General features: G+C 41.5%; 1 protein-coding gene across 1 annotated transcript; it reads right to left on the reverse strand.

Moving 5' to 3' along the window:
- Positions 1-15,688: 15,688 nt before the first annotated feature.
- Positions 15,689-16,414, reverse strand: LOC132219259 (nucleoside diphosphate kinase B-like). The gene has a single exon (XM_059671638.1). It carries the CDS (start codon positions 16,343-16,345, stop codon positions 15,689-15,691), a length of 657 nt encoding a protein of 218 aa, XP_059527621.1. The 5' UTR covers positions 16,346-16,414.
- Between the last annotated feature and the right edge of the window lie 292 nt (positions 16,415-16,706).

Genomic DNA, 16,706 nt, shown 5'->3' on the forward strand with positions numbered 1-16,706 from the left:
GTGAATGACTAAAATTTTACTTTTTAAACCTTTAGTATCGGTTGAACTTAGAGAATAAAAAAAATGACCAAGCATTTGGTTACTTTAAACTAGTAGGTTAGAAATGTATCAGAAGCAGTAACAACAAAAACAAATGCACAAGAGATTACAAAATCGTGGTTAACTCCGTGGCCTTATATGGACATAGTTAGTTGAAATTGTTCTAGTGAATAATGGATGTGGGGTGATGGCCATCTGCTATTTAATGATTTCCAAACTAATGTTTAAATGAAAATGAGTGGTTTACATGAGAATCCAAATCATAGAGTTCTCAGCCAATAGTATATATGAGTGTTGATCTTGGATTAGTAATGGTAATGCATTAACAAGAAGGCTGAAAGATTATATTATCTCTGTGGGTTACACAAATAAATTTATATATAAAATCTTTCCTATGGAATAATAAGAGTAATTTTATATATGGATGGTGAAGAAGGCATTGTACTTGGAATCTAGAAACAGGATCATTTTCTTGGCCCTGTAACCAATTAGTTCCCTCCTCTGGGAAACTGTAGTTTTATCCATCTTTCTATTGCTGTACTTGCAATCTTATATAATAAAAGCCTAGAGACCGAAACAACGGAATGACCAGAACAACCAGAGACCAGAATGACCATGGCCTCTCGCCCTGGCCAGCCCTGTCCCCCAGCAGAGAACCCCCCAACCCCAAACCGGGGCCCCCATCAGGGCAGGCCAGCCTAGCCCCATCTGTGCATCAGGCCTCTATCCTATATAATAAAAGGGTAATATGCAAATTGACCCTAACAGCGGAATGACCAGAACGGCTGCTCGACCAGTCACTATGAGGTGCACTGACCACCTCTCCATCTTTTTCCCTGGCCAGCAGGCTCCGATCACCCGATGGCAAATGGAGAACTAGGGGGGGGTGGCGATGGGGGGCAGGGCTGGCTGTGGGAAGCTGAGGAAGATGGCCCTTGCCACAAAAACTGTTGATCCTGTTCCAACATTTTCTATCTTTGTGAAGGGTCTTGACCATGCATCCCATTACAAAATTTATAACAGCTCACTTCCATATGAAGTCCTTTACCATATCCTGTTGACTTATATCAATTTAATGTATTTAATTTGTTATGTCTCTTCATTTCTACTGGAGCACTCTAGTCCAAGCTACTATTATCTGTTTCCTGAACTACTTATCTATAATAATGAGAGTGTAATATGCTAATTAGACCAGTTGTCCTTCCAGATGACCTTCTGGACAAAGCTGGGGTGGCAGGGCCTAGGCAGCCGCCATGGCGTCGGAGGCCAAGCCCCTTGCACTAATTTCATGCATTGACCTTCTAGTTGCCTTATAATTAGTCATCCACATTTTCTCTTGCCCTCTTGCAATCCAGTCTCCAAACACCCAGATGGTTCTTATCAAAATCACAATTTGCTTAAATTATTTATTCTGTTTATAAATACTTCAATGGCTTCCCATTTTTCTTAAAATAAAAACTAAAATGCTTAACAAGGCTTCATAACTGTGCATGTCCAGCCCCTACTTAATTGTCTGCTCATTGCACATCACTCTCCTCCTTGTATTTTGCTCTTAACGCTTGACTTTCTTTGTGTTTAATATATCAACTCTCTTCTCTCTGACTACAATACTTCATGATGGTGTGCTGGCAATTGTTTAAAAACTAGCTTTCTCACCCTGGCCAGGGGCTTAGTTATTTAGAGTATCGTCCCATACACTGAAAGGTGGAGGGTTCAATTCCTGGTCAGGGCACATACTTAAGTTGCAGTTTTGATCCCAACTGATGGATGTCTCTCACTCTCTCTCATATTCCCCCCCCTCTCTCTTTCTCTTTCTCTCTCTCTCTCTTTCTCTCTTTTCTTTCCAATCTCTCTGAAAATCAATGGAAAAAATATCCTTGGGTGAGGATTAACAATAACAACAAAAAAGACAAAGAAAAGAAACCAGTTTCCCTGTAAAATATCTAACCACTCTCCCTCTCCCCCCAAAAAACCTTATTTTGTAGCCTTTGCCAGTGTTCATGGTGTAAATATTTCTAAGACAACATCAAATGGCTTGAAAAATTTCTGAAAATTCAACAATCTACTCTTGTAAGCCAGCATGAGCTTTGTTCTGCACATGTCTACAGCTGTTTGCTCTGCCTGGATTCTCTATTCTTACTGTTTTTAAAATGTACTCTTAAATTTTGAGAGTTCACCTAAACCATTACTTCTCAGGGAGGTCTTCCTAGATCTCCTTGACTAGGTTCAATCCTCCTACCAATTGTTCTCAGAGCCCATGCAATGACTCTTTATAGCACTTATCATATTGTACCGTTACATTTATTTGATACATGTGGTTAATATCTATCTCCATGAGTAGACTTTAAGCTTCATGAGTAAGAGGAACATGTCTACCTTAAATCAACATTGAATACCCATGGTTTAACATAGTTTCTGGCATATAGTAAACATGCAACAAATATTTGTTGAATGAATGTTCAAAGGTTCTTATGGAGTAAAGAACATCTAGATTTACTAATCTCTATTTCTGCATACACCTGTAATTGAAATGTTTGGAACAGGATCACAATGTACTCAGATAGGATATCTTACAAATCTGCATCTAAAATTGCTTCAAGAACCCAACTAAATTTGGTGGGGCAGGGGAGAGAGAAGCAAACTTTGGGTAGAATATGGTTCCTTGAGTTTGATTGATATATTATCCTAGTTTACTGCTCATTCTTTAGCTAAATTATAGTTCCTCTGTTTTCTGTCCCCTCCTTTTTCTCTTCCCCTAGATAGGAAAGCTGGGTGCAAGAGGGAAGGAATATTACTGATGGGATCTCTTGACAGCAGAGATGAATACTTCATCAGCCTGCCTTGGGAAAGTGCATTTTTACTTTTCATTATGCCATTCTGCCCTAGGGACCTTCCATGGCCCCCATGGATAGAGGCATAATAGAAAACATCTTTGGCTCCTAGGACCCTCACTTGGCCATTTCAAAAGTTCCTACCTCAAACTGGAATGACCTTAAATTCCATTGAACACGTTTTGAGCTTTTTCTCTATTATTTTACCACTAGAAGCCTGGTGCACAAAAATTTGTGCACTCGGGCGGGAGGGGGCGTCCCTCAGCCCAGCCTGTGCCCTCTCGCAGTCTGGGACTCCTCGGGAGATAACGACCTGCTGGCTTAGGCCTGCTCCTGGGTGGCAGAGGGCAGGCCCAATCCCTAGGTGCAGCCCCTGGTCAGGCTCAGAGCAGGGCGGATTGGGAGGTTGCGATGCCACCCTCAGTCACGCTCAGGGTAGGGCCGATTGGGGGGTTGCGGCACCACCCCCGTCCTGCACAGAGCAGGGCCAATCAGGCGGTTGGGGGGCTGCCCCCTGTCACGCGCAGAGCAGGGCCCATCAGGGGGTTGGGTACACCCCCCTGTCACGCACAGAGCAGGGCAGATCAGGGGGTTGGGGCGCCACCACTGTCACACTCAGGGCAGGGCCGATGGGGAGGTTATGGCTCTACCCCGTCACACACAGAGCAGGGCCCGTGGGGGGGGGGGGGGGGTTGGGGCGCCGCACCCTGTCACACACAGAGCAGGGCCAATCAGGGGGTTGGGGCACTGCCCCCTGTCACACACAGAGCTGCAGGGCGATCAGGGGGTTTGGGCACTGCCCCCTGTCATGCTGATCCCGGCTCCAGGAGGCCTCTCAGCTCCACTGATCCCAGTGCTGGGAGGCCTCACGGCTCCGCTGATCTCGGTGCTGAGAGGCATATTAGCCTTTTGCTATATAAGATAGAGGCCTGGTGCATGGGTGGGGGCCAGCTGGTTTGCCCTGAAAGGTGTCCTGGATCAGGGTGGGGGTCCCCACTGGGGTGCCTGGCCAGCCTGGGTGAGGGGATGGTGGCTGTTTGTAGCTGGTCACACACCCTTCAGGGTGGGGTCCCCACTGGGGTGCCTGGCCAGCCTGGGTGAGGGGATGGTGGCTGTTTGTAGCTGGTCACACACCCTTCAGGGTGGGGTCCCCACTGGGGTGCCTGGCCAGTCTGGGTGAGGGGCTGAGGGCTGTTTTCAGGCTGGCAGGTGACTGAAGCTCCCAACTGCTCCTTTTTGTCTTTTCTTTTTTTATTCTGGCCAGCTTTAGCTCTGGCTCCAGCTCTGAAGCCTCTGCTGCTGAAAGCAGGTATCTGGTTTGTTTGGGTTCTATAATCGAAACACTGTTTCAACTCCAGCTCTGAGTTCCTGGCGGGCTGAAAGCAGGTTTCTGGGGTTTTGTTTAGCTTCTATATTTGTAACAATGTTTCAAACTGCAAGCTCAGAGGCCGGCAAGGCAGGCGGGGAACATTGGTTTCCTCTGTCACTGAAGCAAGCAAGCCTCATGTTAGCTTCAAGCTGCCTGGCTGCCGGCCACCATCTTGGCTCGCAGTTAATTTGCATATCTCGATGATTAGCCAATGGGAAGGGTAGCAGACATACAGCTAATTACCATGTTTCTCTTTTATTAGATAGGATGGAATTCCCCTCACCTGGACTGTTTCTATCCAAATCGTACTCCAAGCTCACTTCCTTTCAGTCTGTAGTCCAGCAGAAGGGGACCAAACTCACAGATGTGGTGAGCTTTGCCATTTTTTCAACACTGAAGTCTGTAGATTGAATTCCCAGCTGTGTCTCTAACTAGTTGGGTGACTTTGTTTGGACAAATGACTTTAGCTCTCTGGGCCAGATTCCCTCCTCAAGATTGAGGGCGACAGGAGAGTAAGATGGGAGACAGATGTTTAGGTGTCTTCTAAGAGTATCTTAAGACTATGCTTTAGGCCATGTTTTGTAGCTCATAACCCAAAGTCACACACTTTTTAAAGTACTGAGTTAATAGCCAACATGAAATAATTAAAAGATTTCACATAAACATTTAAATTCTTCTGATTTCTTTTGAAATAGATTTGTCCATATGAGGCTGGCATCTTCATGTGACAGTTGTAGGTTGGTGCTGCATGGCTGGCACATGTGTCCTCCATTTCCCACACCCTACTGTACTTTTGTTCAGCTGCTTGCACCTGTGGATACTGAGAATTTAGGCCTTGGCATTAGGTGGTTCCATGTGGCATTTCTTACAATAAACTATGATTCTTGTATTTTTGTTTAATCATTTATGAATTAATGGCTCCTTTCCCTAGGCACCCTATTAGTGCTATGAGTCCAAAGCTCATATATTATGATCATACTTTCAAGCTCTTGCTCTATGTCAGAGACTATAGTAAGTACTTTACATGTATTAACTCATTTAATTGAACTTCTTTTATCCCCACAGCACATAAGAAAATGTACTTCATATAGCTGCTGCCAAATATACTTGGGGATTATTTCATGAAGTATCAGACTGGAGTCAGACTCCCTGTTTTCAAATTATGTTCAAATTTCACTTCCATTATAACTGTATAACCTTGAGAAAATGACTAAACTTTTTAAAATCCCCAATACTAAGGTCTATCTATCATCTCTCTCTCTCTCTCTCTCTCTCTCTCTCTCTCTCTCTCTCTCTCTCTCTCTGTCTCATCACCTATCAGTAGCCTTTTGAGATATGATTTTCATAAAATGCATAGTACAATGAGTTATGACAAACATTCGATAAACACATATACCTATGTAACCACCATCTTAATCAAAATGGTAGTGTCCACCTTGGCCAACATTTACATCACACCTCAAGTTCCCTTATGTCCCTTTCCAACCAATATATATCCCTTTTTATTTCTATTATGATAGATTAGTTTTACTTGTTCTAGAACTTCATATAAATAGAATAATACACTATAACTTTTGTATTTTATATTTATGTATTTTTGGCTGGGTTCTTTACTCAATAAAATGTGTTAATTTATCCATGTTATAACACATATTAGTGTTGGTGGACATTTGGGTTATTTCTAGTTTGCAGCTATTATAAATAAAGCTTCTATGAATATTGATGTGTGAGTCAATTTTTTGTGGACATATTATTATTTTCTTTCATTTTATCATTTGTCAAATGGGACCAAAATAATATGAACCTCTTATCACCTGAGGATTAAATGAAAACATGCGTGTAAACAACACAAGCCCCAGCACAAAACAAACTTATAATCAATTGTATCTATTATTATTTTACAAGGGTAACTCAAAGTGACTTTGTTATGTACATAGAGTTAAGGTATTAACTCTGATTTGTCTACAACAAAAAATAAAGTGTGGCATTTCTTACCATCTTTACTTGAGATCATTTGAATCATGTAGATACTTATGTTTGAATTATCTGGATAATGTCTGCAGCTCATATTCAAAGGTATTCAATTTTGACTTCCACTCAAGTCACGCAAACACATGCAAAGTTGAAGGGCATGCAAAACCGGTAATTGAAAGAACTTGTTTATAATTCCAGCCTTATACAAGAAGCTCAGGTAATTTTCTGGACTAAAAATGAATCTTAGGGGATAATGTTTTGATAAGTTGAGTAGAAGTGAATTAGGACCATGTGGGAGTATATTTTCCATAAATGGGATTTGAATGTTTAAATATAATTTAAAAAATATGCTTGGAGCAATGCATTTAAAGCTTTGATAAACTCACAACTTGTAAAAGCTGCATAACCATAAAAGTCATTATTGTTCAATTTCCCCCCAATGACTGCAGTTCCCTCTCCCACCTGCCACTTCACACATGGAAATATGATAAAAACACACTTGTGTTGGCAAAGGACCTAAGTGAGACATATTTCACCCCTTAGGTGACATAGCAACCATTTGCCCCTGTCATTGGATCCACCTACATTCATTCCTGTAAAACATCTAATGTTTCCAAGTTTCCCACACACTTTTTTTTTTATTTAATTTTGTTGTTCAAAGTATTACAGATAGTAGTACATATGTCTCCTTTTTTCCCCCCATTGACCTTCCCCTTGCCTCCCTTACCTCCTGGCACTTGCCCTCACCGCCACCCCCCTACCCCCCATGTCTTGTGTCCATTGATTATGCTTATATGCATGCATACAAGTCCTTTGGTTGATCTCTTACCCTGCGCCGCGCCCCCCAACACTCCCCAGCCTTCCCACTGTAATTTGACAGTCTGTTCAATGCTTCTCTGCCTCTGTATCTATCTTTTTGTTCATCAGGTTATAATGTTCTTTATTATCCATAAATGAGTGAGATAATGTAGTATTTCCCACACACTGTTATTCCAGCCTAGTTCCCCAAGGCACAGGCCAGAAAGTGAGGTGAGCCACCAATTCCTTAACTACTTTTGGGATGATCCTGTTGAAAAGAATTACAGAAACTTAAAGATTGTTTAGTTTGTTATACATCCATTACCTTTTTCTTGAATATTTTATTTACTGGAAATACTTCTTCTAAATATACATGGCCAAATGGGTTAAATGGGATATAATAAAAGTGAAAATGCTTTTTTATTAATTAAAAAATTCATTATATGCACAGCACAGAAATGGTGCTGTTTAAGATAGTTCTTTGCCTTCTCAAAACTTATAATTTAAAAGGAGAGCTAAGTCACATGTACCTTAAAACTGTTTTTAACTTCAGGTATAATAAGTAGAGTTGTGTCCAAGATTTTTGCTCTTTTCTTCATTTATATCACCATGAAATCATCCATAATCTTACCTCTGAGAAAAATTCATATTAACATTTTTGTAGATTTCCTCAAATTCCTATTTTTGTGAAATTTTCACATATTTGAGATCATCTTTATTATGCCTGTTTTTACTGAATATGAAAAACATTCTCTAATGCAACTAAAACTCTTTCAAATTATAATTTTTAAAATCTATGTACCATTTAATTATTTTCCCACTTCTTTAAACAGTTCATTATTGTTGAGTATTTAGGCTTTTTTCCTATATTTCATTGTTATAAATAAATATTTTCACAAATAAAAGATTTTTCTGTTTCATATTTGATCCTTAGTCTCATCTTTCAGAGAATCAGGGGAGTCAAATTGTATGAGCATGTTAGGGCTCTTAGTACATGTTACCAACCTGCTTTAGAAAAGTGCTGCACCAGTTTGCACTTCAACAACCAGTGAATGATGAAGACCAGACCCTCACAGGCAACAGCCATTGAAATAGGAAAGTCCTGGCTAATCTGAAAGATTGTATTGTTTCACTTTTAGTTTCTAGTTCTGCAATAACTAATGAGGTTGAATCATATATAAATGTTTATTGGCCATCTCATGTATGATATTAACATGTAGAAATAAAATCCTTTTATGGTAGTCAAAATGTGGAAACAACCCAAATGTCCATAAACAAAATGTGGTATATCCATATAATAGAATAGTAATCATCCATAAAAAGGAATGAGTTACTGATACACACTTCAGCATGGGTATTTAACATTGTACACATGGCAAGCAAAAGAGCAGTTACAAAAAGTCATGTATTTTATGACTTTACTAGAGGCCCGATGCACAACATTTGTGCACTGGGGGTGGGGGTCCCACAGCCCAGCCTGTGCCCTCTCACAGTCCAAGACTCCTTGAAGGATGTCTGCCTGCCAGCTTAGGCCTGATCCCCACAGGGAGCGGGCCTAAGCCAGCAGTCGGACATCCCCGAGGGGTCCTTAACATTGCCGCAGAAGTGGGAGGGGCTCCCACCACTGCCGCTGTGCTCACCAGCTGTGAGCTCAGCTTCTGGCTGAGAGGTGTTCCCCTGGAGAAGTGCACTGACCACCAAGGGGCAGCTCCTCCATTGAACATCTGACCCCTAGGGGTCAGTGCGCATCATAGCAACCGGTTGTTCTGCCATTCGGTCAATTTGCATATTAGCCTTTTATTATATAGGACTAGAGGCCCAGTGCAAAAATTTGTGCACCAGGGGGGCCCCTCAGTCTGGCCTGTGGGATTGGGCTGAAACTGGCTCTCCAACATCCTCCGAGGGGTTCCTATTGTGAGAGGGTGCAGGCCAGGCTGAGGGACCCCACTGTACATGATCAGGGCTCAGGAGGTACACTGGAGGTTGGCCAGCTGGGGAGGGACCATAGCAGGGCACCAAGGCATGTCCAGCCCATCTCACTCAGTCCCAGACCCCAGCAGCAAGCTTACCTACCAGTTGGAGCATCTTCCCCCTGGTTGTCAGTGCATGTCATAGCGACTGGTTGACTGGTGGACTGTCTGCCCCCTGTTGGTCAGTGCACATCATAGTGAGCAGTTGAGCGGTCTTAGCATATCATTAGCATATTACACTTTGATTGGTTGAACGGCCGACTGGACAACAGGACACTTAGCATATTAGGCTTTTATTTTATAGGATATTTAACTAGGGGGAATCTCCTTGAGACCATCTTTGGACCCCAATACCTGACTCAGTGACTGATATATCGTAGTTCTGTTTAAACTGTACTCAGAAATAAATAATCCATCCACTGCTTTACTTGTCTTCTCAATAATGTAAAATAATTTTGTCTTAAGTATTTATTTTATTTTGCTTCATGTTGTACGGGTCTGTTGCTTTCAAATCTTGCCTGAATGATAATTATGTTGAATTTGTTTCATGATCTGTAAAATGGAGAAGACTTAAGTTGCATTTTTCAAGTAGTCTAGAAACATGGCTGAACTCGGATGATCAGACCTGGGCTTAGTCCCCCACCCTTGTCCACTCCCCCAACTCTTCCAGAAGTTGTGCAATGCTAAGTAAGTCATATCCTTTAGGATTCTTCTATTTGTCTAAGAAATATACAATTTGCCTGCATTTCATGGAATTCTTTGTAAAGATCAAATGAAAAATAAATGTGATATTTTGCAGAGTAGAATACATTCTAAGAGCTGGATCATCGCCATCAATTATCATCATTGTCAATTATCATTCTGATAAGTATTTTTTCAGGTGCAAACCTCTTCAGCTATTTAGTGGGAGGGCAGAGAATGAGATCAGGATAGAAAAGTATTCTCTGTTATTTCTCAAACCCGTCTCAGTGAAGGTGAGATTGGTCATCTTGGTTGTGACGAAAGAGGAATCATGCATTGAATTCATTTGCTTTAATTACAGAGTAAAATATGTAGGAGACAGTGGTTTTATTTCTGGGTGCGCTGATCATTTGTTGGGCTGGTTTACATGAACACACCATAGCTAGACTATGCTGTAACCTCAGTGCATATCTCATTATTTCGTAGTGCCCCATGAAGGTTTTCTGGAAAATGAGGCTGAGTTATGGCTGGTCCTGACAGGTGGTGTCATTTTCATTTGCTGTCAGTGCGTGCTGGAGAGCGAGGAATCACAAGGGCACCATATTTTGTGTCACACAAGATTGCCCTGTGATAAATGATCACTGTATGGTGATGGGACACTGAACTAATCAGGCACTGCAGGTGGTACTGACAAGCACCCATCTTCCTAGCAGCAGGGAGGCCCGGGGGAGGGCTAAAAAAGTGCATGTTTGACAAGTCCTTTTAAGAGCAAACCATTACCGTGTGCTGGAGGAAGAGGAGGCACCTCTGAGCCTTTGCCTGCTGAGCTGACATCAGAAATATTTCCTAGAGCGTTTGTGGTAAGCAATCCCCTGGTGCTGGTCCTGTGATATGGAGGCAGTTGAACAGCTTAGGAATAGAACTGAGAACATCTGGCTACTTTGCCTGACTGAGGACATGGATTCATGAGAGGGTGCAGGGTTCTGGGTGGCATTTTCAGAGCCCAGTTAGAAAACACACTCCTCACTCAATTTCTTGAAATCATTAGAAGAAGCTCCCTAGAGTTTTTTAAAGGATGTTCTCCCAGCAGCAGCTGGCTCTGCAGGTGTCAGGTGTCGTAGTCCCACTTCCTTCTGTTGAGACGGCAGGTCCAGAAGCACAGCTATGGCAGCGGTTTTGCTCCACAATATCACCACACTTCCAAAAAGTTGGTGCTTAATTTTTTCCATTAGAAATTCATTTTTGCTATGAACCTTATTTCTGTTCTTTCCTCAAAATGCAAATACTGGTGATTTAACTAGAATGAGGGTTTGGGACCACTGTTCTTAGAGCTAGAGGAGAGATTCTGAGGTCCTGAAAGCAGTGATCATGAGGGTAAAGGGCGGGGAGGTGTGGGGAAGAGGGAGGAGTGGAGGCGGCAGAGGAGCTCTGCCCTCTTTCCATGTTTTCTCACTGTGCCTGCCCACATTCCTTCCATGTGGAAGATGGGTCAACAGGTGTGAGCTTCTTGGGTGGAAGGATAATTGGAGGTAGATGTAGGCAGCTCCAACTTTCCCAGCCACACCTTGGAAAGGACAGCAAGCAGGGACCAGCTGGCCTCACCCTCTCTAGACCCACCCAGAGAGGCTGAAAGGAATGGGCACCGTGGATCAAAGGGAACCTCCCTGTTTGCTTTTCACCTCAGGTGATGGAGCAGTGCCCACAGCCTTTCACAGAGTTCCAAGTTCCTCTTAATTCCTTCACCAGCATGAATGATAATCCTCTGACCCTCTTCCAGGAATTAGAGCGACTACATGAAAGGCTGCTCCCATTTCAGTTTAGGGACTATAAACAGGGAGGGAGCAGCTCTCCGAACTGATGTTTTATTACACAAATATGTGTGTTGATTTTACACAAATAAGAAATCCAAAGAACATTATTTAAATGGATTAGAATGCCACCACCTTGAGATAAATATGATTGACATTTGGAAGCATAACCTTTAAGACTTTTTCTTTGTATGGGTATACATATATTTTCTCAAAAACAGAAATTTTATAGGTCACTTTGCAACTTAATTCTCTCACCTCGTTATGTGCATATTTGATGTGAAATACATATCATCTTATTAAGAAATATCTATTATACCTTAATTTTAATTTGTTTAATAAGTCCTGCATTGTTGAATAATTCAGTTTCATTTCTCCATCTCCTCTTCTTTTCTCCTTCCTATTACTTATCTATATTAATGTATGTATGTATTATCTATCTATCTATCTATCTATCTATCTATCTATCTATCTATCATCTACCTATCTATTGCTATTGAAACTGAGCCAAAAAAACATTCTGAAATATAAATTAATGGGCACATCATTATTATTTCCCTAGGAATGAGATTTCTAGATAAATGATGCATTTAAGGTCCTTAATATTTTACATCTCTTCATCAGCGTAGGAGTGTCCACTTCACAGTTTAGGACAGTGGTTTTCTATCCTCACTGCTCATTGAAACCATCTGAGGAAATTACAGAAAAATATCATGCCTACAAGTGAATTACAGCAAAGTCTCTAGGTGAGGGGGCCAGGCGTCAATATGTTTTAAAGGCTCCACAAATCATTGTAATGCACAGCCAGCGTTAAGAAGCTTACTGAGGCCCTGACCAGTTTGGCTCAGTGGATAGAGCATCACCCTGCAGACTGAGGGGTCCCGGGTTCGATTCTGGTCAAGGGCATGTACCTTGGTTGCAGGCACATCCCTGGTAGGAGTGCAGGAGGCAGCTGATTGATGTTTCTCTCCCATTGATGTTTCTAGCTCTCTATCCCTCTCCCTTCCTCTCTGTAAAAAATCAATAAGATATATTTTTTTTTAAAAAAGAAGCTTACTGAGGCAGGGACAGCCTTCTCCTCCTACTCGATGTCCATGGCAGACATCAGCAGTGGACACTCTTCCTTCCTGAGCCTGAGCTCACAGCCTCCATCCTTCTCAGCACAGGGCCATCACAGCAGCCAACCAATGCCAGACCTCAGCCTAAGAGGGCATCGTTTAGATTCTGCATAAGTTCACTGCTTCTTGTCCTCATATTCTATCAGTTGCTGAGAGAGGAATTATCATGGAATTATCTGTGGGAAGCTGCCTATTGTCTTCACTAGCAGAGAGGTGTGGACAAGGAACCCGGAAGGCTGGTGATCCTTGAAGCCCTGGCAAAGGTCAGGGCTGTGCACCCACTGTTAGTCCAGACAATGGTAGCTGAAGCAACTTCCCCATTTATTATTATGTAAATCGTTGCTAAAGGGCAAGTCTGCCTGTTACTGGAAATTGCCTGCCTAAGGGCTATGGGTGTATCCCAGACCAATAAAAGGTTGGCGAGGCCTGAGCACCAGTGGAAGTCCTTCCCCTTGAGTTGGACTTGCCCGCCTGGCCCCCCAGTATTTCCAAATTATCTCTTGTCTCTTCTCTTTCATTTGTGTGTGGCTCCTCTCCAGATCCTGAACCCTGAACCACGCGGTACGTGGGGGAAACATACAAATTTACACAGTTATTTAGTCTTTTTAACTTTAATTCTGCCAGTGTTTGTTTTATGGAGTTTCACCCTCAGTCATGAGATGCATACCCATGAGTGAGTATTATGTCTTCCTGATTAACTTATCCTTTTAGCATCATAGAATATTTCTCTCAATCACTGGTAATATTCTTTGTTTTGAAGCTATCTTTCTTTTTTTAATATATTTTTATTGATTTCAGAGAGGAAGGGAGAGGGAGAAAGAGGCAGAAACATCAAGGATGAGAGAGAATCATTGATCGGCTGCCTCCTGCACACCCCACATTGGGGATGAGCCCACAACCTGGGCATGTGCCCCCACCCAGAACAAAACCGTGACCTCCTGGTTCACAGGTTGATGCTCAACCACACCACCCAGGCGAAGCTATCTTTCTGATTTAATATAGCCAACCCAGTCTTCTTATGTTTACTCTTTGCACAGAGTATCAATTGTAGTCCACTTATTTTTAACTGAACCCATTTTAACATGTCTGTTATAAACACTATTTAGTTGGGTGTTGCTGTTGTAGCCCTTCTGACAAACTCTGACTTTTAATTGGAGTTGATTTATGTCTACCACTTTAGTATTTGTTTTCTGCTCATTCTCTCTGCTTTACTGTTTCTCTGTTCTACCTTCATGGCTACTCTTGGGTTATTTGGGTACATTTTAATATTCCATTGCATTTATGTATTGGCTTTTTAAACTATGCTTTCTCACAGTCTATATTTAGTGATTGTTTGTGGGATTGCAATACACATCTTTAACTTTTCAGTTTATGTAGAATGAGTATTGGCACCATTCCATGTAAAATGTAGGAGTTGTATAAATATCATTAAGATAGAGTTTTTTTGCTTAGTTATTCTTTAAATATCATCTCAGAATATTTATCTCTTACTTAGAAACTTAGGCCCTCTTCCTCTCTCTCTTCCTCCTGCTTCTCCTCCACTTTTCCTTTTGTAATTACTAATATATTTTGTGCAGTTGAAAACACTGCTTTGCTATCTCCTTTCCTTTCCCCACTTTTCTTTTCTCTTCTTTGTTTTTCTAGTTTTTTAGTACATTACCTGAGCATCTGTAATGGATTGGCTAAAGGCATGTGAATGGAGCCAGACTGTTTGGTTTTAATTCCAAATTCTCTATCCACTATTGTAGATCTTGGGAAGGCAACCTCCCTCAGTTTACTTGTCTGTAATATAGGAATGATAATAGTAACTCCTACCTCACAGGATTATGATGAGGAGTTAATATACAGCACTTAGGATAGTGACTGGCACATCAACGTATCAACACATACATTCATCCCCTACTGATCTGAAACTTACATGTTCAAACTTATTTCCAATGACTACCTTAATTTAGAAAAAGAAAGGGAACTAGTTCTCCAATAGCAACAAAAACAAAATCATGACTGTTAAATCAATTAGCAGAATAAATATTTGGCATATTTTTTCCATTTTTATAAATTATCTATTGCTTTTTGGAGTAATTTTAAATCTAGCAGATGATGATGAATATTTTAAGTATTCACATTCACTAATTTTTGACATTTATGTTGTTTCATCACTATGTTAGCAATAATTATTACATTACTTTATGTTTTTCTAACTTGATTTCTCCATAGTTTATCTTATGCTATTGATTATTTTTATTCATTATTAAGTTAGCTGAAGAGTATTTTTCAAAATAATCCGGAGGATAGGTGATTAGGATAGAGTATACAGTACCTTTGAGTGCTTGGGGTATGGGGTGTTTCTCTTTATTTCCTTCCATATGATGGAAGATAGCTAGGTAAACAGAATTCTCTAGTTACTGTCCACCACCTGCACCCCTTGTTCTTATTACTTTCTGCAACTTAGTATACTGGGGGAGAGGTTTGATGACAATAGTTTTCCCTCCCTCCCTAGGTTCTGAAGACATTATTCTCTCATTTTGAAGGATGAAATTTTACTAAAGAGTGGGTCTCTTTTTGCTGTCTTCTTTTAAAAGACATTTGCAATATTCTGAACTTTGTTATATGTAAGTCTACTTCAGCATTGGGTCATTTACTTCTAGAAGTTCTTTGATAACTTTAGAAGAAAGTTAAAATTAACTGGAATGAATATATATATATATATATATATATATATATATATATATATATATATATATCATATATAATATTTCTACCTATATGTTGAACATCCCAGGTCACACTAGATTAAATTTTTATGGTATTTGCTGAAAAACAAATGACAATGCTAATAACATTGAGACACCATTTATGTAGGTCTCCTTTCACTGTTGCACATTGTGTGCTAGGGCAATAGGGTTTGCTGGTTTCAACAGCACCTGAATGAAAGAGAGTGACATTAAATTAGGGGAGCTCAGACTCCTCATTTGAAGAACTGGAGTCAACAGGTGACAAGAAAGCTGATTTAAATGCGACACATAATATGTTCTGGCTTATTCTCTAAGTCATTGCTAATGACTTTGTGCAAGTACCTTTACCTCTCGATGTCTTAGTTTTACATCAGTTGGAGAGGTGGGACCAATATCAAAAGTTTCCATTGAGTTTTTTTTTTTTTTTTTCCCGTTCCCAAAGGCTTTATTGGTAAATCTGCTTTAGAAAAGATGGATCCTTTTGCTTCCAGGTCAATGGAATGAAGAGCTGTGTCCCGGGACACATCGAGTGGAGCCAAGGGGACTGATGCTTTGTCCACCTCTTGTTCATAGATCCAGTCAAAAGCACACGACTTGTAGTCGACCAGTTCTTCAGGCTTAAACCACAGGCTGATTTCTCTCTCAGCACTTTTCACTGAATCACTGCCATGAATGATGTTCCTGCCAACTTGAATGCAAAAGTCTCCACGAATGGTGCCTGGCTTAGAATCTGCCGGATTGGTCTCCCCAAGCATCATTCTCCCTGTCTTCACCACATTCAGCCCCTCCCAGACCATGGCCACCACGGGCCCCGAGTTCATGTACTTCACCAGCCCCGGGTAGAAGGGGCGGTCTTTCAGGTCAATGTAGTGCTGCTTCAGGAGGTCCTCAGAGGCCCGCAGGAACTTCATGGCCACGAGGCGGAACCCCTTCTGCTCGAAGCGCTTGATGATGTCGCCCACCAGGCCGCGCTGCACACCGTCCGGCTTGATGGCGATGAAGGTGCGCTCCGTGTTGGCCATGGTCCTAAGGCGAGCGGTCGGTCAGGGTGCGGGAGCCACGCCGACACGGACCGCGCCCCGGGCCCGGGAGCCCACCTCCATTGAGTTTTGACAAGTGTTTATACTTATATAACCACCACCTCAACTAAGATTTGGATCATTCCCATTATTCCAGAAATTTCCCTTCATGCCAATTCCAAGTCAATATCCTCCCTTCTTTTCACCCCCACCCAGATAGCCCACTGATCTGCTTTCTGTCATTATAGTTGAGTTTTGACTGTTCTAGAACTTTATATCAATGTAGTCATAAGTATGTTTTTTCTTCAGTAAATGTGGGTATCTGATCTGAATGAGTTGTTTTTAATAACCATTCATGATGTTT

The sequence above is a fragment of the Myotis daubentonii genome, chromosome 16, assembly GCF_963259705.1.
Source record: "Myotis daubentonii chromosome 16, mMyoDau2.1, whole genome shotgun sequence".
In the NCBI taxonomy this organism is placed as follows: domain Eukaryota; kingdom Metazoa; phylum Chordata; class Mammalia; order Chiroptera; family Vespertilionidae; genus Myotis; species Myotis daubentonii.

Bases quoted from the DNA above. Each gene is read 5' to 3' on its own strand.
- LOC132219259 (XM_059671638.1), bottom strand. From the start codon at position 16,345: ATGGCCAACACGGAGCGCACCTTCATCGCCATCAAGCCGGACGGTGTG.